The sequence below is a fragment of the Pristis pectinata genome, chromosome 27 (genome assembly GCF_009764475.1).
Source record: "Pristis pectinata isolate sPriPec2 chromosome 27, sPriPec2.1.pri, whole genome shotgun sequence".
Lineage (NCBI taxonomy): Eukaryota > Metazoa > Chordata > Chondrichthyes > Rhinopristiformes > Pristidae > Pristis > Pristis pectinata.
The window spans coordinates 5353050-5378994 of record NC_067431.1 but is presented as its reverse complement, the minus strand read 5'-3'; the positions used below and the strand labels follow the sequence as shown (position 1 = coordinate 5378994).

Genomic DNA, 25945 nt, shown 5'->3' with positions numbered 1-25945 from the left:
AAATGTCCAATGGGCCATGGCCAGGTACAACAGGTATTTACATAGGCCCAATAGTCAAGGTGTGTACTAATAGGTGGGTTGAGCCAGACCTTGATTGACAGTGGTGTCATTTTCGGCCATGTGCTCAATGGTGTCATCCCAGCCAGAGGGGTCAGTCTTGTCACGGTCACATGACAGCCATGACCTTTCACTCTGTGCGAGCGCGCGCGCACGCGCACGCGCACACACACACACACACACACACACACACACACACACACACACACACACGGCTAGGCAGCACAGGAATAGCCGCAGGTTTGGGGAGTCCTGAGGAGACCGGAGGAGCTAGGTCTTTTCTCCCTGGAGCAGAGGAGGCTAATCAGGGACATGACTGAGGTATATGAGGGGTAGAGATAGGGGAGACTGCAGGAAACCTTTCCCCATTTAGAAGCAGATAAAGCTAGAAGACATATGATTAGGGTAATGGGGACGAGATGCAGAGAGGATGTGAGGAGGCCCCTCTTCACCCAGGGAGTGGTATGTACCAGGGATGCAGTCATGGAACATAGAACATAGAACAGTACAGCACAGGAACAGGCCCTTCAGTCCACGATGTCTGTGCCGACCATGACACCAAATTAAACTAATCCCATCTGCCTGCATGTGATCCGTATCCCTCCATTCCCAGCATGTTCAGGTGCCTGTCTAAATGCCTCTTAAACATCACTACCGTATCCGCTTCCACCAGCTCTCCTGGCAGCCCGTTCCAGGCACCTACCGCTCTCTGTTGAAAAAGGTTACCCCAATGCATCTCCTTTAAACCTTCCCCTCTCACCTTAAAGCCATGCCCTCTAGTATTTGACATTTACACTCTGTCTGCTCTATCCATCCCTCTCGTAATTTTATAAACTTCTATCTGCTCGTCCTTCAGCTTCCGATGCTGCAGAGAAAACAATCCAAGTTTTTCCACCCTCTCCTTATACCTAATACTCTCTAATCCAGGCAACATCCTGCTGAACCTCTTCTGCAGCCTCTTCAAAGCCTCCATATCCTTCCTATAAAGCGGCGACCAGATTTGTACACATTACTCCAAATGTGGCCTAGCCAAGGTTTTATACAGCTACAACATGACTTCCTAACTTGTATACTCAATGCATAGAGGGCTGTGGACCAAGTACTAGGTGATGGGACTAATACAGAAGAGTGTCCACTGGTCGGTGTGGAGGAGTTGTTCCATGCTGTACTTTCCTATGATTCTATGAAGAGGAGGTAGTGAAGTTGACAAGCGTGATACGTGGATCACGTGGAAGCGCTCTCCTCCCAGAGTCAGTAGGTGACAGGTTCAAGGCACAGCCCAGGGATTGGGACAAAATTCAGAAAGATACTCGATTGCAGTGCTGAGGGAGAGCTGAACCGCCTGAAGTTCTATTTGTCAGGCTTTACCTCATATTTATATTTTGTGGCGACTCACCACAAAAGTCGGGCGAACCGGCTCGACAGTCGGGTCGCGCGGCGTCGGAGCGACGAGGCCCAAGATGGCGGCAGGCCTCGTCTTTCCGAGCGACGGGGAGAACCCGCGCGCAGGAAAGTCTTGATGACGTAGGACTAACGTCATTGCCGGTTGTTTTGGGCGGGGACATTCTCCCTTAAAGGGCCCGCGCAAGGCGGGAAAATAAACCAGTTCTTGTTTGGCAATCCTCCGACTAGTGTCTTGCTTTATTCCGCGGTAGCAACCGCTACATTGGTGATCCCGATGGTCCAAACGGCTTTTGGACCCGCGCAATGGACGACAGCGCAGCAGCCAACGCAGTGGCCCTCAAGCTGCCCACCTTTTGGACACTTTGGCCCAACGTCTGGTTTGACCAGGCCAAAGCGCAATTCCACCTTCGGCAGATCACCTCCGACTCCACAAAGTACTACCATGTGGTTAGCTCTCTGGACCAAGAGACAGCTGCCCAGGTTGGAGACTTCATCCAGTCACATCCGGAAGAAGATAAGTACCCAGCTTTCAAAGACCTTTTGATTAGGACCTTCGGCCTCTCCCGTCGTGAGCGCGCCGCCCGCCTGCTTCATCTGGATGGCCTGGGGGACAGATCCCCATCCGCCCTAATGAATGAGATGCTGGCATTGGCCGAGGGACACAAGCCATGCCTGATGTTCGAACAGGCCTTCCTCGAACAGCTCCCCGATGACATCCACTTGTTGTTAGCTGACGCCGACTTCAGCAACCCCCGTGAGGTGGCCGCCCGGGCAGATGTCCTGTGGAGGGCCAAGCGCGAGAGCGGTTCGCCCGTCAGTCAAATCACCAGGCCGCGAGCCCAACGCCCGCCTCACCCGGCCCCAGCAAATGAGCAGCCACGCCCCAGGAACGCAGACGACGACACGGGTGACCAGCTGTGCTTCTACCATCAGAGGTGGGGTGCGGAGGCCCGTCGATGCCGCCCACCCTGCAAGTTTCAGGGAAACGCCAGGGCCAGCCGCCGCTGATGGCTACGGCGGCTGGCCGCCGACAGAGCCTCCTCTTCGTTCAGGACAAGAAATCTGGACGGCGTTTCCTCGTTGATACTGGAGCGGAGGTCAGTATTTTGCCCCCGACCGGCCGCGACACTCGTGACAGGCCACCAGGTCCTCTACTCAATGCCGCCAACGGTACAACGATACGGTCTTTCGGCACCCGAACACTTCAATTACAATTTGGCAGCAGCCGTTTTACCTGGACCTTTACCCTTGCCACCGTCGCCCGACCACTCCTAGGAGCCAATTTCCTTCGGGCCACAACCTGTTAGTCGACCTGCGAAGGAAGCGGTTAGTCCACTCTAGCACTCTCCAGACCTATCCCCTGGGAGAAATCAGCCCACCAGCCCCGCGCCTGGACTCCATTTCCCTTTCTGGCGACGATTTTGCCAAGCTCCTAGCCGAAATTCCATCAATTTTGGCACCTTCGTTTACAAATTCTAGGCCCAAACACGGGGTACGACACCACATCATTACTACAGGGCCACCCCTTCATGCCCGAGCACGACGATTACCTCCAGACAAGCTCCGCCTGGCAAAGGAAGAGTTCCATCACATGGAGGAGCTGGGGATTGTTCGCAGGTCAGACAGCCCCTGGGCCTCCCCCCTGCACATGGTCCCCAAAGCCACCGGAGGGTGGAGGCCCTGCGGCGACTACCGCAGGCTGAATGACGCCACCACCCCAGACCGCTATCCCATCCCTCACATCCAGGACTTCGCAGCAAACTTACACGGGGCCCGCATCTTTTCCAAAGTGGACCTCGTTCGGGGATACCACCAAATCCCGGTCCATCCAGATGACGTCCCCAAAACTGCGATTATCACCCCATTCGGCCTGTTCGAATTCCTTCGGATGCCGTTCGGCCTTAAGAACGCCGCGCAGACCTTCCAGCGGCTGATGGACGCGGTAGGCCAAGACCTGGACTTCGTGTTCATTTACTTAGACGACATACTGATCGCCAGCCATAACCGCCAGGAACACCTTTCCCACCTCCGCCAGCTGTATTCCCGCCTCCGCGATTTCGGCCTCACGATCAACCCGTCCAAGTGCCAATTCGGACTTGACTCTATCAATTTCCTCGGCCACAAAATCACCAGCGACGGGGCAACACCCCTACCCGCCAAGGTGGACGCTATCCGCCATTTTGCCCGCCCCGACACAGTCAAAGGCCTGCAGGAATTTCTTGGGATGGTCAACTTTTACCATCGGTTCATCCCTGCAGCAGCCCGTATCATGCGCCCTCTGTTCTCGCTGCTGGCTGGTAAGGGCAAGGACATCACCTGGACTGACGAGGCTGCGGCTGCTTTCGTTAAGGCCAAAGATGTCCTGGCAGACGCCACGATGCTTGTACACCCCAGGACTGACGTCCCGACTGCCCTCACAGTAGACGCGTCCAACACCGCGGTGGGTGGGATACTGGAACAGCTACTCGAAGGCCGCTGGCGACGCTTGGCATTCTTCAGCAAGCACCTTAGACCGCCCGAACTGAAGTACAGCGCTTTTGATCGGGAACTTCTAGCACTATATCTGGCGGTCCGGCATTTCCGATACTTTCTAGAAGGCAGGCCTTTCACCACTTTCACCGATCATAAGCCTCTGTCCTTTGCCTTCTCCAAAGTCTCCGATCCCTGGTCAGCTCATCAGCAGAGACATTTATCCTACATTTCCGAATTCACAACTGACATCCAACATGTCTCCGGAAAGGATAATGTCGTTGCTGATGCCCTTTCCAGACCAACCATCCACAACCTATCCTTGGGTGTCGACTACACGGCCCTAGCTGACGCACAGCAAGCCGACGACGAACTGCCCAGCTACAGAACCGCAGTCTCGGGTCTGCAGCTCCGAGATTTCTTCGTTGGTCCAGGTCAGCAGACCCTACTTTGCACGTTACAATGGGTCAGCCCCGTCCTATAGTCCCTGCAGCCTGGCGGAGACGCGTTTTTGACTCGGTACATGGGTTGGCGCACCCGTCCATCAGATCTACTGTCCGACTGGTCGCCAGCAAGTTTGCCTGGCATGGCCTGCGCAAACAGGTCAGTGAGTGGGCCAGGACTTGTCCGCACTGCCAGACGTCAAAAATCCAGCGACACACCAAGGTCCCACCACAGCAGTTCGAGCCTACCCGTAGGAGGTTCAACCACATACACGTCAACCTCGTGGGCCCTCTGCCGGTTTCAAGAGGAGCCCGGTACCTCCTTACCATCGTGGACCGGTTCACGAGGTGGCCTGAGGCAACCCCCCTGACTGACATCACAACTGATTCCTGCGCCCGGGCGCTGCTCACAACTTGGGTCTCACGTTTTGGTGTTCACTTCAGACAGAGGCACCCAATTCACTTCCAGTCTCTGGGCTGCATTAGCGAACCTGCTAGGGACGCAGCTGCACACCACCACGGCCTACCATCCTCAATCAAACGGGTTGGTGGAACGTTTTCACCGCCATCTGAAATCAGCCTTGATGGCCCGCCTGAAGGGTCCTAACTGGGTTGACGAGCTGCCTTGGGTCCTGCTCGGCATACGCACTGCCCCCAAAGAAGACCTCCACACTTCGTCAGCTGAGCTTGTGTACGGGGCGCCCCTAGTTGTCCCTGGGGATTTCATACCTGCCCTTCGGGACCAAGGGGAACAACCCCCAGCAGTCCTACAAAGACTGCGCGAGAAGCTTGGCAACTTGGCCCCGATTCCCACCTCACGGCACGGTCAAGCCCCATCCTGCCAGCCCAAGGAACTACGGGACTGTAAGTTTGTTTTCGTTCGCAGGGGCACACCTCGGGCGCCATTGCAACGACCATATGAGGGACCGTTCCGAGTCATACGGAATAACGGATCCACCTTTATTTTGGACATTGGAGGCAGGGAACAGGTTTTCACGGCGGACCGCCTCAAACCGGCCCATTTGGATCTGCAACAGCCTGTCGAGGTCGCCACGCCGCGACGCAGAGGCCGCCCCCCTAAGCGGCAGCTGGCACAGCCCACGGACCTTGGGGACTGTATCGCCGGTTCTGGGGGGGGTTGTGTGGCGACTCACCGTTTAGTCGGACGAACCGGCTCGGCAGTCGGGTCGCGCGGCGTCGGAGCGACGAGGCCCAAGATGGCGGTGGGCCTCGTCTTTCCGAGCGACGGGGAGAACCCGCGCGCGGGAAAGTCTTGATGACGTAGTACTTACGTCATTGCCGGTTGTTTTGGGCGGGAACATTCTCCCTTAAAGGGCCCGCGCAAGGCGGGAAAATAAACCAGTTCTTGTTTGGCAATCCTCCGAGTAGAGTCTTGTTTTATTCCGCGGTAGCAACCACTACAATTTCATATTTCCTCACAACCAAGAAAGAGGCTGTTTGGCCCAACAAGTCTCTGCTGGCTCTCGGAGCACCATTTCCCCACACTTTCCTCACAGTTAAATGTAAAAGATCCCCCGGCAGTGTTCAGAGAAGCCATGGAATTCTTCCCAGCATCCTAGCTAATGCCTAACCCTCGGACAGCATCACCAGATTCCATCCATGTCACTGTATTACTGTTCATAGGGTTCATACTGTTCATACTGTATTACTGTTCATCGAGTTGATGATCTTCCAGCAACACTTAATGTCTGTCACGGTGTGTGTCCCCGGGAACAACCCGTAGATCAACCGCAGTGAAGCACAGTGACAACATCCATAAAACATACAGTGGGTGGAATAAGCATCCTCTATGAGAGTCAGTTGCTGTACAGCATGGATGACTATTGCACTGCAATGAACGGAGTGTTGTTAATGAATCTTCTAACTGTAGGACAGATGCATTTGTCTGAGGCCGTCTGTTTGAGATTGAGATCTCTGCCTGTAGATTCTTATAGAATTCTTTATTTTTGTCTCACCATTGGCAGTGTTCAGCTTCTTAGATAAGTTTCCCTCAGCAAGTCGGGCAGCATCTGTGGAGAGAGAATCAGGCAACGTTTCAAGAATGAGACCCTTGGTCAGAAATGAGAGAGGGAAAACAAGTTTAGGTAGCGGTGGAGGTGGGGGAGGGCAAAGGGTGGAACAGAGGGAGCTTCTGTGGATTAATGTAGCTATTGAAGGGCAGTTATGCTGTGTATTATCTCTGCAGTTTTTTTTCTTGTTTTTTGTTCTTTTTTCAGTTTCTTAGACACTGAAACTCCCTCCCTAAACCTCCCCTCATGTTCTCCCCCTCCTCTGCCAACCCCACACTTGTTTTTTTTTGTTTGCTGCTCCCTCACACCCCTCCAGCGTGCCCTGGACTGCTTTTCCCCAAAGGTAAAGGCTGCACAGCAATGCAAGAACAAAGCCTTCTCTCTGTGACTAGAACCTCGCCAACATGGGGACCTGATGTGTGCTCCCTGAGTGTCGGTGATGCTCAATCATTTTCACAGTGTCCCTGTTTAGACCAAGGCCTGGGGTTGAGTGATCTTGGTGGAACCCAGACAGCATCAATGAGCAGGTAATTGGTGAGTAAGGGCCACTTGCTAGAACCAGCAACAGCTTCGTTCATCACTTTGCAACAATTAAGAGCAAACAGATGGAATGTGTGGATTTATCCTATTTTTATTGGACAGGAAATACTTGGACCATTTTCCACATTGTCAGATAGATGCCAACATTGTTACTGTAATGAACAGCTGGCTAGAGGTGCAGCTGATCAGGAGCACTGGTCTTCAGTGCTGCTGTATGGTCCCATAGCCTTAGTCGTACCCAGGCTCACGGCCATTTCTTGACATCATGGGGACTGAAACCATTGGCAGAAATCTGGAGGTTTCAGGATGGAGCTGAGACCAATCATCCACCTGGAACTCTTGGCCAAAGATGATTGGAAATAGTTTTTAGTTTTACCCTTGTTGACATTAGGGATGTTTATGGAACTTCCTCTGCCATTAGTTGTGTAGTTTTCCAGCTCCAATTAATACCCCGTGTACAGGACTGTAGAACTTTGATCTGATCCATTGGTAGTTCTCTCAGCCACTGCTCCTGCTGTTCACTGTGCATGTATTGTGGCATTTCATGTTTAGAGATGACTACTCCTGCTGTTGGCCTGCCCTTCCTATGAATCAGGGTTGGACCTCTGCTGATGGTGTGTCTGATGCTAACAGCAAAGTGAGAGATATGCTGGGCCAGGAGGTGACTGATTGGAATACAACTCTGATGCTGCTGGTGGCTCTCAGCAGCTCCTGGATGCCCTGTCTGACGTTTGCAATCTGTTCTGAACACAAAGTTTAGCACAAAGGTGATGGTTGTCCAGAGTTTGAGGCCAGGATGTTGTCTTCAAAAGGACTAGACATTGGTCATTCATACAAATATTGCCCTGGGCAGTTAAAGCAAACAGGTAGCTTTCTGAGGGAGACATCAGGTAAGACTTTCCCTCAAACAAATCAAAATCTGCTTCTGTCAGACAACAACCGAGGGACTCTGGCCAGCTCTGATCAACAGGACAGAAAACGGACATGCTGAACCTGGAGGATCTTCAGAGAAACTCTACAACCTGATCCCTAAATGTGGAAGACAAGAGTTCCACAAAAGGTCAGCAGAGATCATCCACTGAAAGGTTGGGCCAGACTCGTATTAAGCCTGAGGCTGCCGTGAGGTTGAGCTTGTTCAGCCCTGCAGCAGCCTGTGTGATGGGAAGATTGAGCAGGGTGACGGTTACATAGTTTGATGTGCGGGAGCTGCAGGCCTTCCCAACGAAGGCTGGAGGGGCTCAGATGATTTCAAGGTCTTCCTACCCCTTCAGTGGAAAGTTCTCCACTGAATGTCCAGCTAAAGCCCTTTCCTGTCCTTCTCTCAGTCCCCATTCTGTCTCCTCCTGCCTCACTCACTTCATCCGGGCAGCTGTCCACACAGAAACACACTTCTGCACTGCCTCAAAACGGGTGTTAAATGTGGAACAAATACTGGATCACAGAAGGAGGGCTTGGGCTCCGGACATTCCGATATCTGCCCCAGTAACTCAGGGGTCCCATCACCCTCAGATACTGACCCCTGCCCCCTCCACACTCAGATACTGACCCCTGTGAGCCCCAGCCCCTTCTATTCTCAAATACCAGCCCTTCTGACCCCCGACCACAGTCGGACTCTGGTCCCTATCACTCAGGAGAATTTGTGCACAGACACTGCCCCCTGTGACTCCCATCCTCTGCACCCTCAGATACTGACCCCAGTGACCTGTGGAGTGGGTTACTGGGCCCTGCTGTCTCAGTCCCCTGAACTCTTTGGTGGTGTGCTCTGACTGAGAGGTCAGTTCTCTCCACACCCTCAGGGCTCCGAGAACAGGAGATCAGCTGTTGTTACTCCAGTCTCTTTCACACTATATCCCTTCAAAATTGAAGTCTAAATATTGTTGGAACGTCAAATGCTTCATCTCTGTCACGGATGTGAATTGTTTAAATAACACACGAGAACTTGGTGACAGAGGTTTGAAAAGTGTACAAACGAGGTAAATATCATTTTAATCTCATATACAGTGTTTCACAGAGTTGAAGTGTTGTTCTTTGCCACCCCAGATGCAAGTTGTTTGTTGGGCATTCGTGCTACCTAATCACCCACAGTCGGTCACAGTAAATGTTCCAATTTGGTGCAGCAGTGAGGGTCTTTCTCCACACTCCGTGATATTCAGGCAAATCCGTGGGCAACTCAATTGTCGTGCGTGTCCGTAGATCAGGTACTGCAATGCCAACATGTGAACAAAAAATGTGGAGTATTGTTTGCTGATAATATGTTTTTATAACAATTTTTGAAGTAATTTTAAAAACAATTGTACATTTTTGACAGAGGGGATATTTCCAGTGAACCCTCTGGATAGTGCCAGTGCACACTCTGGAAGAATAGCTGGGCTCTGACTCCAAACTGCCCAGAGTTTGGGACATTCTAATACAGCTCCATAGCAACTGCTGTAACTTGACAATCAGGGGAAGTGCATCGGGGCACTCAGTGGAAGGCTATGATCTACACACACGACTCACCTTCAAGGAACAGAGCAAGGGAGCTTGGTACCCAACGAACACCGCACTTCGACCTGCAGAAATAGTTGCCAGGCTGCAGCCTCTGTAGAGTTGTGAGCACTATCATGGGCGGGGCAGCCCTTCCTTGGCTCGGGTTCTTGGTGATGCCCGCACACTTGTGCTTCTCAGATTGGTCCTGTTAAGGACATCTGTATCCTTAGCCTAAGGGGCAGATTCAGTGGGGATGAAGTGGTTAAACGGCAGGGGCTCCGTTGACCATACCTTCCTGCACATTCCTCTACTTTACACCTCAAGGTTTGCAAAATGAATGCAGCTCCAGACAGACAGACGGGAAACTCCTGAGTCAACACAAACCCTGGTCCTTTGAAGCCCGAGTAACCAGTGCAGGATTAGCCATTGTCCTGAGGGAGACCCAGTCCACTGTCTCCATCCCTGGTAAAACGCCCAAAAGGTCGACGCAACCTCAGACACTGACCCCACACCCCTCCTTCCACACCCAGACCCCACACCCCTCCCTCCACACCCAGACCCTGACCCACACCATTGCACACTCCCAGCTCCCTCCATACATTCAAGGTCAACTGGAAAATTTCCTTCACCAAGACGAGGGAAGAATCCTCCTGGAGAAAAAGTCCTTTCCTCCGCTGTTCCACCCTCGCACCTCCCACCAGCCTGACCTCCTTCCCAGCAGCTGACGACACTGTGTCGGTCTCCTCACACCGCCATAGGACCACCTCAGGGCCAGCCCATCACCACTCTCCACACCAACCAATCAGCTGCCACTCACCGCCCAAACAGGCACGAATCTGACCAATCGTGTTCAACTGAGGCAGGACCACCAGAGTTGTCCATAAAGGTACGGCCCGTGCAGAAATCCCATCCCTCGGGCTCCTACCTCTGTGTCCGTGGCTTCTGCCTGCCTCGGTCCTGACACCAAAACCAAGGTGGACATTCCCGGGCAATAATGAGGAACTGACGCACTGCCTAAAGTCCAAGTTTCCATATGAAATGATCAGAGTTATATAAATTATACAATCAGATAAATATTATAATTATAAATTCTATGAATATTTTGATATGAAATATAAAAATTCCATTGACTTCCTGGGGGAAGGTAAATGATCCCACAACACTATTCTGAATGAGAAAGAGATATAACTCTGGTGTCCTAGAGCAATATTTATCCTTAAGCCAACATCCCTAATCAGAACATTTCCCCCTGGTTTAATTTCCATTTGTGGGAACTTGCTGCGCACCAGCAGCCACTAGTTTCCTCATTAGAACAACTGCTGCATTTCAATAGCACCTCATTGTCTGCAGGATGTTTTGGGAGATTTGAAGATTACAAAAGTAACTGGCTGGAACTGGCCTCCTGTGAATGGTTTCCCATATTCTGGAGCAACTTTCTTGGGCCCAAAGGGATCATCAACTTGGTGGCACGATATTTCCAAGAGCCTCTGCAGTTTTCCCATCAAAGGAGTAACAAAAGTAACTCCAGAGAATGCTGGTGGCATAATCGCTGAGATTTGCGTTCTCCCACCAGAGGATCTACATGGAGTACCAGCCCCATGAACTGGCGAATGGGAATTAGACACAACAGTACCAGTAATAAAACCCATCGTTTCACAAAAGCTCTGCAGAAACTATTACGTCTTCAAAAGAGGAATGTTTGGAATAAAAGGTTCATCCCCACACTTGCCTTCTGCTCCTGAAGGGTTAAGTTCTGTGCTCGTGGTCCCAGTGAGTTTACCTGCGTTTGCTTTGTGTGCACTCAATCAGTAAAGATAAAATGTGAATAAATTATGGAAATGATTTAACGTGTGAAACATTTCTGTTGTCTAAAAAAGTCCTGAGTGCCTGGCTCTCTGCTCACAAACTGTGTTCAACAAGGAGCAGATGACAGGCCATCAATTGCATCTCTCTGCTTACAGTTTAACCCTGGTCGTTCAAATCCAGTTTAGCTAGGCCTCTGAATACCCAGGGAGCCTGGTGGGTTGCTATGGAGATGCATGATTCTACAGTTCATGGATATCCTTTGAGGACAGAAATCTTCCCCTGTCTGGACAATATGTGACTCCAGACCCTGCTCAGGTCACAGAGGAAATTAGAGACAGACAATAAATGCCAACATTGCCACATTCAGAAGATGTTCACATCCTCTGAATGAGTAAATAAAAAGACCCTCAACGTCTGACACTTGATGATTAACAACACACCTTCCATCAGTTACTGGACTAATAGTGCTCTGGAAAGGCTTAATAGTGCGGTTCAGACTTACTGTGTGATGATGGTCGAGCTGTGTGAGGTGATCAGAAGTGGGAGGCAGTGAGATCAGCTGGAGAGGTGTCTGCCGGTGAGGGAAAAGTGGTTGTGAGCTTGTGCATGGTTTGTGTGTGTGTGTGTGTGTGTGTGTGTATGTGTGTGTGTGTGTGTGTGTGTGTGTGTGTGTGTGTGTGTGTGTGTGTGTGTGTGTGTGTGTGTGTGTGTGTGTATACATGTATGAACATGGACGTAAGAAACATCAGAGACAGAAGCATGTACAGGCCATTTGGCACTTTGTGCCTGATCCTCTATTCAATAAAATCATGACTGCTCTTTTACCTTGGCACCACGTTCTTGTACCAACTAAATCCCTACATTTCTTTAAAACTAAAACTGTATTAATCCCTTTCTTGAACCTAGTCAGTGACTGGGCCTTTCGGGTAAAGAATTCCAAAGTTCTACCATCCTCTGGGTGAAGAATTTTCTTTTCATAGAATTATACAGCACAGCAACAGGCCCAACTCATCCATGCCGACCAAGGTGCTTACCTGAGCTGGTCCCGTTCGCCTGCATTTGGCCTGTATCCCTCTAAACCTCTCCTATCCACGTACTTGTCCAAACGTCGTTAAAATATTGTACCTATACCTATACCCTATACACTTCCTCTGGCAGCTCGTTCCCCATACCCACCACCCTCTGTGTCTTCATCTCTGTCCTGTATGGCCCATCCCTCAGTTGGAGTCTGTGACCCCTGCCAGGGGATCTAGCCGGGGGAAACATGATCTCCGCACCTATCACATTGTCCTATCTGAATGAAAAACATGGTGATGCTGGAGGAACTCAGCAGGCCAGGCAGCATCCGTGGAGAAAAGCAGGCGGTCAATGTTTTGGGCCAGGACCCTTCTTCAGGACTGAAGATAGGAAAAGGGGAAGCCCGATATATAGGAGGGAAAAGCAGGGCAGTGATCCGTAGTCCTTTGTTTCTCAAGTCCTATCTGAATTTTGTATATCCCAAAGGGATCACCCCTCATTTTTTTAAGCTCAAGAGCGCAGGCCCCATCTGCTTAACAAGTTGCCCATCCCAGGAACTAATGTGATGAACCTGCTGCTGGTCTCCTCCAGTCATGAGTATATCTTCCTGCGGTGGGAAAACCAGACCTATACGTAACATTGCAGGCAAGATGTCCAGGGCCCCATCTGTTTGCTGTGCCCCTTTCCCACTCCCACCAGTCTACCCAGGGTCTCTCTCACTTTGTTCACCTTGTCCATCTACCCCTCCGTGCCCACCTCCCCCCCCCCCACCCGCCGTTACCCAGACTCATTACCCTCCCCCACCCGACTTCATCACCCCTCCCATATTTGGTTCCCTCATCACCTTCCAGCCTCTGTCTCTACCTTCCCTCTTCACTCCCCCCACCCGGCTCCACCTCCCCATCATCCCCCCCACCTCACCTGGTTCCACCTATCGCCTACCAGCCACTATCTCACCACCCCCCCCCTCCACCACCACCTCTCACCTCTTTATACTGCCTATCTCCCCTCTACACTCTCAGTCCTGAAGCAGGGTCTCGACCTGAAATGTCGACCATCCCTCTGCCTCCGCAGACGCTGCCTGACCTGTTGAGTTTGTTTTTTTGCTGCCTGCAAAGAGAAAGGTCCTCGACCGACCTGTCCCCACAGTGCAACACTGCCCTCTAAAGATTCATGGCAAAACTCGGGAAAATGTGGACCACTTCCCATATTTTGGGAGCTGCTGTCTTCACTGTGGCAGCACAGTCTTCGGTTGATTGAGAAAGACCTCGGACTTGACACAAAACTCATGGTCTACTGGGTAGCAGTGATCCTTGCTTGGATTACCTGCACCGGCCACCTCAGGGCGCTGTGAAACATACCACTGACGTTGTGTCTACAAAATTCTCCAAGTTCACTGGAAGGGTGAGCAAACCTCTGTCAGTCCCCTTTCCCAGGCCAACATCTCCAGCACTGAGGTCCTACTCACACTGAGCAGCTCCTTGGGCTCTGAGCTCTGTCGAAGGAAAAGAGCATCAGGTCATCAGAGGAAGAGATTCAAAGATTTGCTTGAAGCCTCCTTAAAAAGATGTGATGTCCCCACTGACTCCAGGGGATCTCTGACCCATCACCAGTCAACTGGAGAAGGAGCAGTCAGGATAAGAACCTTGAGTCCGTGCACTGGGAGCGACAGAAGCCCTGCATCGCCACACAAACTACCGCCCACCTCATCAGACACTTCCTGCCCCATCTATGGAGGGTTCTGTGCTTCCCACATTGGCCTCAGCAGTCAGAAGCAAGTCACCCTTGATCCTGAGGGACTGCCTAAGAAGAATATGAAGCTCTGTGTGTGTGTGTGTGTGTGTGTGTGTGTGTGTGTGTGTGTGTGTGTGTGTGTGTGTGTGTGTGTGTGTATGCATGCATGTGCATTGCGTGCATGTGTGTGTGCATGTGTTTGTGTGTGCGTGTGTGTGCATGTGTGTGTGTGCACGTGTATGTGTGCCTGTGTGCTTACATATGTTTGAAAATGTTTGTTTCTATGTATGTGTGCATTAGTGTGTAATTGCAAGTGCATGTGAGATTGTGTGTGCACACATGAACGAAGGAATGTGTCTGTGTTTGTGCATAAGTATGTTTTTGCATGTGTGTACGCATGTCTCTGAGTGTATGTGAGTGTGCATATGTGCCTGCATATGTTTTCACAAATACCCCTTTCCCTAAATTCCACACTGCAATGTGTATTGTGCCATCTCCAACTACCTCAGAAACCGTTGTAAATCTTGGAACCAGGTCCACACCACATGCTCTTCTAATGTGCTGATTTTATTCTTTCAAGGTCCTGGTTTGACCGAGCATTTCAAGATAATGTACGGGTTCAGTAAGCATTCTATGTACATGCACTTTGCTGGTTACTGATAAGCAACAGAGAGAATGATAGTTTTCTACACGTGTGAAGAGGTATTAATACCTGTGCATTGACGTAGACTGCAGACTAGCGCACACACAGATACACACACCTGTTTTCATCTGCCCACCATCCCCTCCCCATCTGGCTCCACCCATCACCCACCAGCCTCTGCCCCACCCTGCGCCCATACTGCGGTGTACTGGCAACCTTTGCTCTTCCCTCTCAGCCCAAACGCAGGGTCTCCACCCAAAACGTGGATTTACACCTTTTGCCTCCACAGATGATGCCTAACCTGCTGAGTTCTTCCCGCGGTTCTGTTTCTTTTTGTTCCAGATTCCAGTCTATTTTGTCTGCATGTCCACCTGGTCATGGATACCTGTACATCTCCGAGGATGAACACACACCTGTAGACCACAGGCACACTCAGACATCCACATGAACAAAAGCACACCGATACACCCTGGCAGACACACACGCACAGAGACACAGGTTCTACATCTGTATGGACAGACACTCAAACATACCTGTGGAGGCAATTAAAGGGACACGGCTGTAAATTAACAAATCAGCTAAACGTTCCAACAGACGCAGGGTTAGCTGCTCATTCACAGGGTCAAAGAGTCATAGAAACGGCACAGAAACAGGCTCTTCAGCCCACCAAGTACATGCCCTCCTTTTTACCTGTCCACACTAATCCCCTTTGCCCGCATTTGGAACGGATCCTTTTATGCCGTTAAATACCTGAATAAATGTCTCTTAAACACGTGATTGTATCTGATTCCACTACCTCCTCAGGCAGCACATTCCAGATGTCAGCCACTCTCTGTAAAAGAAGTTGTCTATTCACCAGGATGCACACACCTGCACATTCCAATACACACAACTACACAAAGACACATACAGTACATCAATGCACTCACGTGCACACCCACGCCTGTGTATGGTAATCCCTGGCCTGGGGGTGTTCAATGGAACAGCATTGTTTATTATGCATCTAACCACAGACATTCCCACACTCTCCTCGATTTCCCATTGTATTTATCAGTGCTTACCTTACCTGTTTTAGTGGTAGTTCTGGTTTCTCCCACAAGTGCTAAATCTCTCCCTCTCCCTCTGGAGGGTTACATCATTAATCCAATGTGGACCATCAACTCTTGCTTTCCCAGTTCCTTGCAACTTAGTCCATGATGTGCATCCTGCAGTGAGAGAGGCAGCTCCGCAGATTCATCCCCATTCTCTTTTGCCTTTTGAACTATTGCAGTTCCCCTCACTGCTGGACTCAATGCCCCCCACTTTCCCTGCGGTGCTGTGGACAAGACCTCCAACAGCACTGGAAACCATCTGAACGTGCCCATTGGCTTCACTGTCTGTCTCCTCCATCCCTGCTCTAGAACTCTCTCAGCTGACCATCTTTAGAAACATGTGGTCCACGAAATTCTCAGCGTCCAGTGTGTTCCAGAGTGACTCCAACTGCACCTCAAGCTCAGAAACCCTGAGGTTAAAGACAGGAGCTGAAAACACTTCTTGCACACTTGGTTATCAAAGACACACCAGACATCTGGAGTCCCAGGTCGGACAAGCTAAGCATGTATTTGCTTGAGTTCAGGAGAGTGAGCAGTGACTTGATTGAAACGTAGAAGATCTCGTTAGGTCTTGACCACTTGGATGAGGAGAGGACGTTTCTTCTCGTGGAAGAATCTAGAACTAAAGGCTGCTGCTTCCAAATAAGGGGCCACCCATTGAAAACAGAGAAGCAGTGAATATTTTTCTTTCAGAAGGTTGTGAATCTTCAGAACTTTCTTCCTTAAAGAGCCTGGAAGCAGAGTCTTTGAATATTTTTAAGATCAAGGTTGATAGATAGCTGCATAGCTGCTAAGTATAACAGATAAACAGATTCGTTTTTGGTCAGATACACCAAGGTGCAATGGAATTCCTTGCTCATGTCAAGCTCACAGAGCTGAAAGGTTACCAGGATTAGATCGGAAAGCATAGAAGGGGGGACAATCAGATCAGTCCTGGTGGCAAAGGTTCAAGAAATCAAGTGGCCCACACCTGCTCCTAATTCATATTTACATATGGGCAGGCACGGTAGTGTAGTGGTTGGCATAACGCTATTACAGCGCCAGCGACCCGGGTTCAATTCCGGCCACTGTCTGTAAGCAGTTTGTATATTCTCCCCGTGTCTGCGTGGGTTTCCTCCAGGTGCTCCGGTTCCCTCCCACATTCCGAAGGTGTACGGGTTAGGCAGTTGTGGACATGCTATGTTGGCGCTGGATGTGTGGCGACACTTGAAGCCTGTCCCCAGAACACTCAATACAAAAAGATGCATTTCACTGTGTGTTTCAATGCACATGTGACTAATAAAGATATCTTATCTTATCTTATCTTACATCAGGCTGACCTCACTCTCCCCGGCATCAACTCACGGTACAACAGCTCTATTTCCCAGTATCCTTCTGGGTGATGGCCTTCAGGGTCATGGTGTTATCGTTGCTGAGAACCTGAAGGAAGAAGGGGTGAGACGTCAGTGGTCATCAGAGGGGCACCTTGTTCCAGGCCTGTGGCTGCTCTCCACTCCCCCTCTGGCCCATCGCCTCGGAGTTGGCCACTCGGCCCAACGAGCCTAGTCTGCCATTCAATAACGTCGTGGCTACAGCTTCTGTTCACACAGCCTGTGGTCCAACAATCCATCTGTCTCAGACTTCTATCAGATGGACAGTGCCAGCTGGATAAGACTTGATAACCAAGTGTGAGAAATACTTGTGACCCTCCACTGCCTGCAGGCACCAGCCCCACTTCCTCTCCCACAGCGGATCACTGACGGATCCAGCCCATTTTCCAGCTTTCCTGCTTTTTATTCCCATTTTCTCCACCTGCCATGAGCCTGTTAAGGGATGGAATTGCAACACCACCTCTCGTCACCGTGTGGAGCTGGTTGCTCAGGTTTCGGGCACCTTCTCCACAGGCAGCCACAGGCTGTACTGTGACTCACTTCTTCACCAGGTCTCTGTACCCTGGTGCCTGATGGGGCCAGTGAGTGATATCAGTCAATCGTCAGGGAGTGTAGAACTAAACAACAAAGGGCAAGCAGTGATCTGGGGCAGGTCACAGTGTGAGGACTGGCTTGCTGCCCCATAGGCTGTCAGTGAAGATATCTTTATTAGTTACATGTACATCGAAACAGACAGTGAAATGTATCTTCTGCGTAGAGTGTTCTGGGGCAGCCCACAAGTGTCACCACGCTTCCGGCGCCAACATAGCACGCCCACAGCTTCCTAACCCGTACGTCTTTGGAATGTGGGAGGAAACCGGAGCACCCGGAGGAAACCCACACAGACACGGGAAGAACATATAAATTCCTTACAGATAGCGGCCAGAATTGAACCCGGGTCACTGGCGCTGTAAAGCGTTACGCTCACTACACTACCATGCCTGCCCACGGTAGAAGGATGTAGAAAGATGAGGGGAGACAAGGATCTCGGACTGTGTTGTGACCTGCTTCAAGATGCCAACTCACCAGGACACCTAGAGACTAAAAATGAAAATTCTGGACTCATCAACATGTGACCTAGGAGTAAAATCACAGGATTATTGCAAGAAAACGTTACTTGTACTTTGGAGACACGAAGAACTGCAGACCCAGGAATGTGGAGCACAAAATAATCTGTAGGAGCAACTCAGCAGGTCAGGCAGCATCTGCGGAGCCAGAGGGATGGCTGACAATTTGGGTCGAGACCCTGCATCACGACTGAGAGTGTAGAGGGGAGGTAGCCGGTACACAGAGGTGAGAGGGAGGGGTGAGACAGGGGCTGGTAGGTGATAGGTGGTTCCAGGAGAGGGGGGAGATGATAGGTAGGTGGACCAGGTAGGAGAGGGGAACAAAACTGGGGGCTGGGTGGGCTTTGGAAAAAAGAGAGGTTGAAAAAACCAGGGTGGATCAGAAGGGAAGAGAAAGTAACACAGGGTGTGTGCGTTACATGAAATTGGAAAATTCATACCATTGGGTTGTAGACTATCCAGGCGGAACACGAGGTGTTGTTCCCTCTTTTTACAAGCAACCCTTCCCATCCCTCCATTTCCCAGTTTCATTGCCCTCCCCCACCTGGTTCCATCAGACCCTCGCCCCTCCCTTATCTGGGTCCACATCACCTTCCGGGCTCTGCCTGGACCTCCAGCCTCCCCTTCCCCCTCCTGGCTCCATCTACCGGCTTGTTTTCCTCTCTCCTTATCTGACTCTACTCATCACCCACCAGCCACTGTCTCCCAACCCCACCCCACCCCTCCCCCACCGGGATCCATCATCATCCAATGGGAGTATCTACAGGAGGCGCTGCCTCAAGAAGGCAACATCCGTCATCAAAGGTCCCCATCATCCGGGCCGTGCCGTCTTCTCACAGCTACTGTCAGGCAGGAGATACAGAAGCCTGAAGTCCCACACCACCAGGTTCAGGAACAGCTACTTCCCTTCAACCATTCGGTTCTTGAACCAACCTGCACAACCCCAATCACCACAGTTCAGCAACACTGTGACCACTTTGATCATTTTGCACTAAAATGGGCTTTGTTTTTGTTTGTTCTAATTGTGTTCTTTCTTGTAAAAAAATGTTTAATTTATGTTTTTCTTGTGAATGCTGCTGATATGATGCTATGTGCCTGTGATTCTGCAGCAAATTTTTCATTGCACCATGAATCAATAAACTAAAGGCCGTGGAGGAGGTGGAGAAGTGAAAGAGAGAGAGAGAGAGAGGGAGGGAGAGAGAGAGAGAGGTTAATTGACTGTTCACTTGGTGATGGAATATGAACTTGACAATACACTTGATCCCCTCCTCACCACGTTCCACCTATCACCTACCAGCCCCCGCCTCACCCCTCCTTCTCTCCCTCTCACCTCTGTATACCGGCTACCTCCCCTTCACAGTCCTGACACAGCGTCTCGACCATGTCTGCTGTAAGGTCGAAATATCACTCCCCTCGCAGGCTGCCCCAGGGACCACTGTGTTGAGAAGGAGATGGTCACCCACCTCTGCAGTCTGTGGCTTTGCTAAAGGCTGTGGAGAAGGATGCAAGCGTCCTTGCCGCGGATTTTTGGTACTTTTATTTTCCTTTGAAAACTAATATATTCATTATAAAATTCACAGAATGAGACAGCTGAGTCGGAGAGTGTTTGGCCCATCATGCTGGGCTGGCTCTTTGAAGGAGCCAATCATTTAATGCCCAGGTCCTTCCGCAAACCCTGTGATTATTTTCCTTGGGTAATTATCCAACTTCCATTCTTTCAGCAAGTCATTGCTCAGTCAATGACTGATAATAGTTGTTGCGATTGGACTCTTGTGGCTTCTGAGTGCAGTGACAAGCAGCGTCTGCAGAGTGACACACGGGACACACTGACAGCTCTTGAAGATGTAAAACTGATACAATGACACGTGGAATAACATGAACAATGATACATACGTCCGATGATACACTTGATGACACACAATGATACACTCAATGATACACACAGTGATACACATGACACCACACAAAGATGCACACAAGATCTCCAAAGTGATTTCAGACGTTTTCAAATTCTGTATTTTGTGGCCTGTAAAGGAGTGAAACTAATTCAACTGCATTCACAAACATACTGATTTAACCAGTAAAGATGATTTTGATTTCTCAGTGACCTTTATAACTGTGCTAGAGTTGATCCTGGTGACTCCACACCTGGACATTAAAGGGATCAACTGCATGGCAGCGCTGGAGAAAACAGTGGTCTGCAAACTAATTTCTCTGGTAACTATCTGCTCCCATGGAGCATTGAAGCCGATGCAACCGAGAGGTTAAAAGGTAAATAGAAAGAATTAACCCTTTCCACACAGGTGAGATTGCAGAGACATAAAATGGGATGTCTGGAGCAGGAAAATAAGGAACAGAGGGTGCTTGTCCAACTGGGTAAAGCTGCTGTGAGATGTTATTCTACACCAGAAGGTATTCAAGTTTTTTTAAGTTTTACTTACAGCGTGGTAACAGGCCCTTCTGGCCCAACAGGTCCGCGCTGCCAATTTTAAACCCAAATTAACCTACCCGTACCTCTTTGGAATGTGGGAGGAAACCGGAGCACCCGGAGGAAACCCACACAGACACGGGAGAACGTACAACTCCTTACAGACAGCAACGGGAATCGAACCCCGATCGCTGGCCGCTGTAATAGCGTCGCGCTAACTGCTACGCTACCAGGATCAACTCTAGCACAGTTATAAAGATCACTGAGAAACCAAAATCGTATTTACTGGTTAAACATACCAATCAAACTTGGCATATTTGTCATTCCTCATTGTCCTGCCCGCCTTCTCCGCACCCAGCAGTCTCCAAAACCATGAGGCAAACAGCAGGCACGTGAGATGTAACGGGTGATTGAATGGTGGGAGTTCAGGGGTGGCTGGTGGCTGCAGTGTGGGTGCTATGAAGCAAGAAACTGGACTCCACTTTGTTAAAGAAACAAAGGACTGCAGATGCTGGAATTGAGATGAGAAACACGACGATGCTGGAGGAACTCAGCAGGCCAGGCAGCATCCGTGGAGAAAAGCAGGCGGTCAACGTTTCAGGTCAGGACCCTTCTTCAGGTCTGAAGATAGGAAAAGGGGAATTGCATTCTATCAACTCCCCAGATTCTACCCCTCACCTACACACGAGGGGCAATTCACAGCAGCCAATTAACCGCCTGACCCCGTGTGGAAGGAAACCGGAGCACCTGGGGGACCCCACACGGTCACGGGGAGAACGTGCAAACTCCAGACAGACAGACAGACAGCGCCGGAGGTCAGGAATGAACCTGGGTCACTGGCACTGAGGCAGCGGCTCTCCTGTTGCTCTGGTGTGTCCTCAATTGCAACAAAACCTCCCGATTTCTAAACTCCAACAGTGTTGTGTAAAGTCTTTCTTAATTACCGGCTGCACCTGCCTGCTAACTTTTTGTGAATCATGCACAGGAACACCTCGATCCCTCTGTACTTCCATCACTTTCAGTGTCTTTCCATTTAGATAATCGTCTGTCTTTTGATTCCTCACTTTCTCCCCCCCCCCCCATTAAACTCCATTTGCCACGTGTTTGCCCACTCACTCACTCTGTCTATATCGCCCTGCAGAGTCACGATATCCTCATCACAACAAGCCCTTCCACCTACTGTCAGGTCATCGAGAGCTTACATCTGCCCCTCCTCCGGGTCAGTGACACAAATATTCAACAACTGAAGGCCAAGAACTGGTCCCCGGGGTACCTCACTAATTACCTACTTCCAGCCCCGAAAAGACCAATTTATTCTGTTTTCTGTGCGATAAGCAAACCGACACATTTTGTCCAATACCACAACCTCGTAACCTGAGCACCTCCTCTTCTGTGGCACCACAGACCACGTCCACATTGGCAGATGAGTTTGGCTTTAGTCAAAGACAGGAAGTCAGGCAAACAAGGGGGTGGGGACAGCAAGGGAGAGGAAGGAGGGGGAGACGGGGAGAGAGATGGTGCACAGGAGGTACAGACACGGGGGAGGGAGACGGGACAGAATTGGGGAGATTGAGGGGGGGGGAATGTGGGCACAGAGGGAGAGGGGAACGTGGGGAGGGGGACAGAGAGGGGAGGGGAGAGAGAAAGGGGGGCGGGGGACTGAGAGGGAGGGGGAGACAGAGGGGGAGGGGAGACAGAGGGGGAGGGGTCAGAGGGGGGAAAACACATGGACAGAGAGGGAGGACAGGGGTTGGGGGGGACAACATGGGCACAGAGGCAGACCTGTAGAAAGTTCTGACTGGCGATAATCAGGGAAAGCTGGGCGCTCAGGTCCTCAGGATCGGCCTGACTTCCTCGCACTCCTCGCACCAACTGAGGGATGTGGTCAGCGACATGCGAGAGTGAAGGAGCAGACAAAGTGTGAGGGAAGTGTTGCGTTTCAAACAAATGACTTGCATCCCCTCAAACAGTCCCTCCCTCCACCCGCAGCCTCACGAGGCCGCTCTGTGCCCGGTGCACTTCGTCAACAGCTCCAAACCCACAACTTCCGTGAGCTAGAGGACAGCAGGCACATGGGACCCACCACCTCCGGCAGCTCCCCTCCAAGTCACACACCACCCCGACTTGGAAACACCTTGCCATTGTCTAAACTCTGAACTCCCTCCTTGGAATCTTCCTGGTTCCCCACCCACACCTTCTCGAAGACAAGAAGAGACAAGGAAAATAAAAGTGCAAAGGAAAAATAAAGAGGAAGGGAAGGGGGTAAAAGAGGGACGGAGAGAGAGAGATGGTGGGCGGGAGAGGAGAAGGATGTTCAGGGAGCAGGACAATGGGGAGCTTCCAAGCAGCAGGACTGAATCAGCTCCATGCAGGAAGCAACACAAGGATGATGAACACCTCTCACCCATCAGTCAGGGCCTTCACCACCCCGAGCATCCAAAGGCTACACCCAGGATATCGCTTCCTTCCTGAGGCAGAACCCCGTGCTGCTTGTGTTTCTGGTCCACCTCTGGTGAATTTATCTTTTCGTAATCCCCACTTTTCCCATTTTCCCATTCAATTCACTGTGAATTCCCAGTGGGAAGGAACCAGACCACCAGTCTCAAACCAGCTCTGCTGCACCCTGTTCATGCCTCGCCCAGTGCTGGGGACAGAAATGTTTCTGTGCTTCTCCCTGACAGCTTTAACTGTGGCTGGGAAGTTCCTAAGGAACATGAAATTCCTGAGTTGGTGACTCTATTCCAGTGTTTGAATTTGTGCTCTCTGGCTTGGGCAGTGTGTGTGCTGGATAACAGAACACCTCACTGCAAAAAGCCGCCATCAACATCAGCTCTCGCAGAGCCTGAGCCACACAGCTGGATGTGAACAGCTTACTGACAACCTGTACTCAGAGAGACAGCTGGCTCTGCACTGAAGTTAGTCTTCATCCAGGGTCCAAACAGCCACACGATGAGGCACTGTTCATGCATTAACAACATGGGTGCCTCCAAAATGGCCCTGCAAGTCACTCTGTTCAGGGACAATCAGGGATGGACAGTAAACGCTGGCCTTGACGACGATGGTCTCACCAGAAAAATGCATTAAAAAGGTGAAATGTCAGAGAGTGACCCAGAATTCAGCCGCCCAACATTCAGTCTCCTATTGGCTCATTTTGATGCAATCACTTCATCGAATTACTGAACCATACATCACAGAAATGGTCCTATTGCTCCATGCCGACCACGGTGCCCATCCACACTAATCCCACGCCTGCACTATGTCCATAGCCCGCTTCTCCTTTTGTACCCAAGTACCTGCCCAAATGCCTTTCAAACGTTGTATTTGTACCTGCCTCCACCACCACCTCTGGCAGCTCGTTCCATACACCCACCACCCTCCGTGTGAAACACTTACCCCTCAGATCTCCTTTCAATTCCTCCCTTCTCACCTTAAACCTGTGCCCTCTAGTTCTACACTCCCCTCCCCTGGGAAAAAGACTCTGTCTACCCTACCTATGCCCCTCATAATTTTGTAAACCTCTATAAGGTCACCCCTCAGCCCCCTACATTCCAGTGAGAACAAACGCAACCGCTCCAATCTCTCCTTGTAACTACAACCCTCCATTCCAGGCAACGTCCTGGTGAATCTCTTCTGCGTTCTCTCAGTTGCTACCACATCCATCCTGTAGTGTGGTGATCAGAACTGTACACAATACTCCAAGTGCAGTCTGACCAATGTTTTGTACAACTGAAGCATAATGTCCCAACTCTTACACTCAATGCCTCAGCCTATGAAGACAAGCTGACCAAATGCCTTCTTCGCTGCCCGATCCACCTGTGTCTCCAGTTTCAGGGAGCTATGGACTTGTACCCCAAGTTCTCCCTGTACATCAACACAGGAGAGAACCCTCTATATGTCCTACCAGAACTTGACTCCCCGAAGCGCAGAAGAGATTCACCAGACCGTTGCCTGGAACAGAGGGCTGCAGTTAGAAGGAGAGATTGGATAGGCTGAGCTTGTTCTCACTGGAACATAGGAGGTTGAGGGGTGACCTTAGAGACATTTATAAAGTTATGAGAGGCAATGATAGGATAAATAGTCAGAGGCTTTTTCCCAGGACAGGGGAATCCAGAACTAGAAGGCACAGGTTTAAAGTGAGAGGGGAAAAATTTAAAAGAGATGGGAGGTGTACGTTTTTCACGTGGGAGGTGATGGGGATCTGGAACGAGCTGCCCAAGGAGGTGGAGACAGGTACAACTACAACATTTAAAAGGCATTTGGACAGGTACTTGGATAGAAAAGGAGTGGAAGGATTGGGGCCTGATGCAGGCAGCTGGGATTACTGAAGATGGGAATCACAGTCAGCATGGACGAGCTGGGTCAAGGAACCTGCACGATTATGAGAAGTGCTGTGCTATTCTGTTTCGTGGGGTGCTCAATATCAGGGAGGTGTGCCAGTGCTGTCTCTCATCTGGAGTGCCCAATCCATGGGTAACAGCAAATATTGCAAGGGTCTACCAGCTCTGCCAGCATCTATGGAGGGAAATGGAGAGTCAGCTTTTTGGGTCGAGACCTTTCATCTGGACTGGAGAGTCCATCCATTGGGAGTACACAGAGGACCAGTACAAGTGGCAGAAAGAGCAAACCACCTCACAAACTTCCCACCCACTCAACCCTCTCCTCTCCGGCTCTGGAAGAGTATGTCGTTCCCACACTGGCCCCATTAACCACCTCAGAACCAGAGTGGCAGTAAATCACTCTCGACTCCAGCAGTCCTGATGAAGGGTCCTGACCTGAAACATCGACCATTCATTTCCCTCCACAGATGCTGCCCGACCCGCTGAGTTCCTCCAGCTTTTTGAGTGTTGCTCCAGATTCCAGCATCTGCAGTGCTTTGTGTCTTCAGGTTTTAATGATGTGGCCGTGAATTGGTTGGAAAGTTCACTAAAGTAAAACTAAATAAAAATATCATTCTTCTCAGGCAGTCCCTCAGGATCCAGGTTGACTGACTTCCACTCTGGTTCTGACGTGGTTAATGGGGCCACTGTGGGAGCTACATACTCTTCCACAGACGGAGAGGAGATGGCTGAGGGGTGAGTGGGTGGGTGGGAGGTTTGTGAGGTGGGCTGCTCTTTCTGCCACCTGTACTGGTCCTCTGTGTGCTCCTGATGAATGGATTCGAGGTGCCCAATCCCTCCTTCTCCACTTTAAGCTGGAGTCATAGGGTGTTCACTGAGACCACCGGAGTCACTGAGACACCAGACTAGCTGATTCCTGCTGCAAGGCTCACTCCGCAAAGACAACCTTCCTCCTCCGGTTTGCACACGCCCCCAGAAGGTGTACCCACCGACTTGTTCTT

The 25945-nt window shown here is 50.7% G+C and overlaps 1 protein-coding gene across 1 annotated transcript in view; it reads right to left on the bottom strand.

Moving 5' to 3' along the window:
- Positions 1–10394, bottom strand: part of LOC127583568 (V-set and immunoglobulin domain-containing protein 10-like 2) — a 139201-nt gene extending 128807 nt beyond the window's left edge. The window contains exons 1-2 of the mRNA XM_052039690.1: positions 10338–10394; positions 9443–9617 (exon numbers count right to left, since the gene is read on the bottom strand). Coding sequence (XP_051895650.1) covers positions 9443–9617; positions 10338–10394 — 232 coding nt within the window. The remainder of the gene's footprint in view (positions 1–9442; positions 9618–10337) is intronic.
- Positions 10395–25945: the final 15551 nt, after the last annotated feature.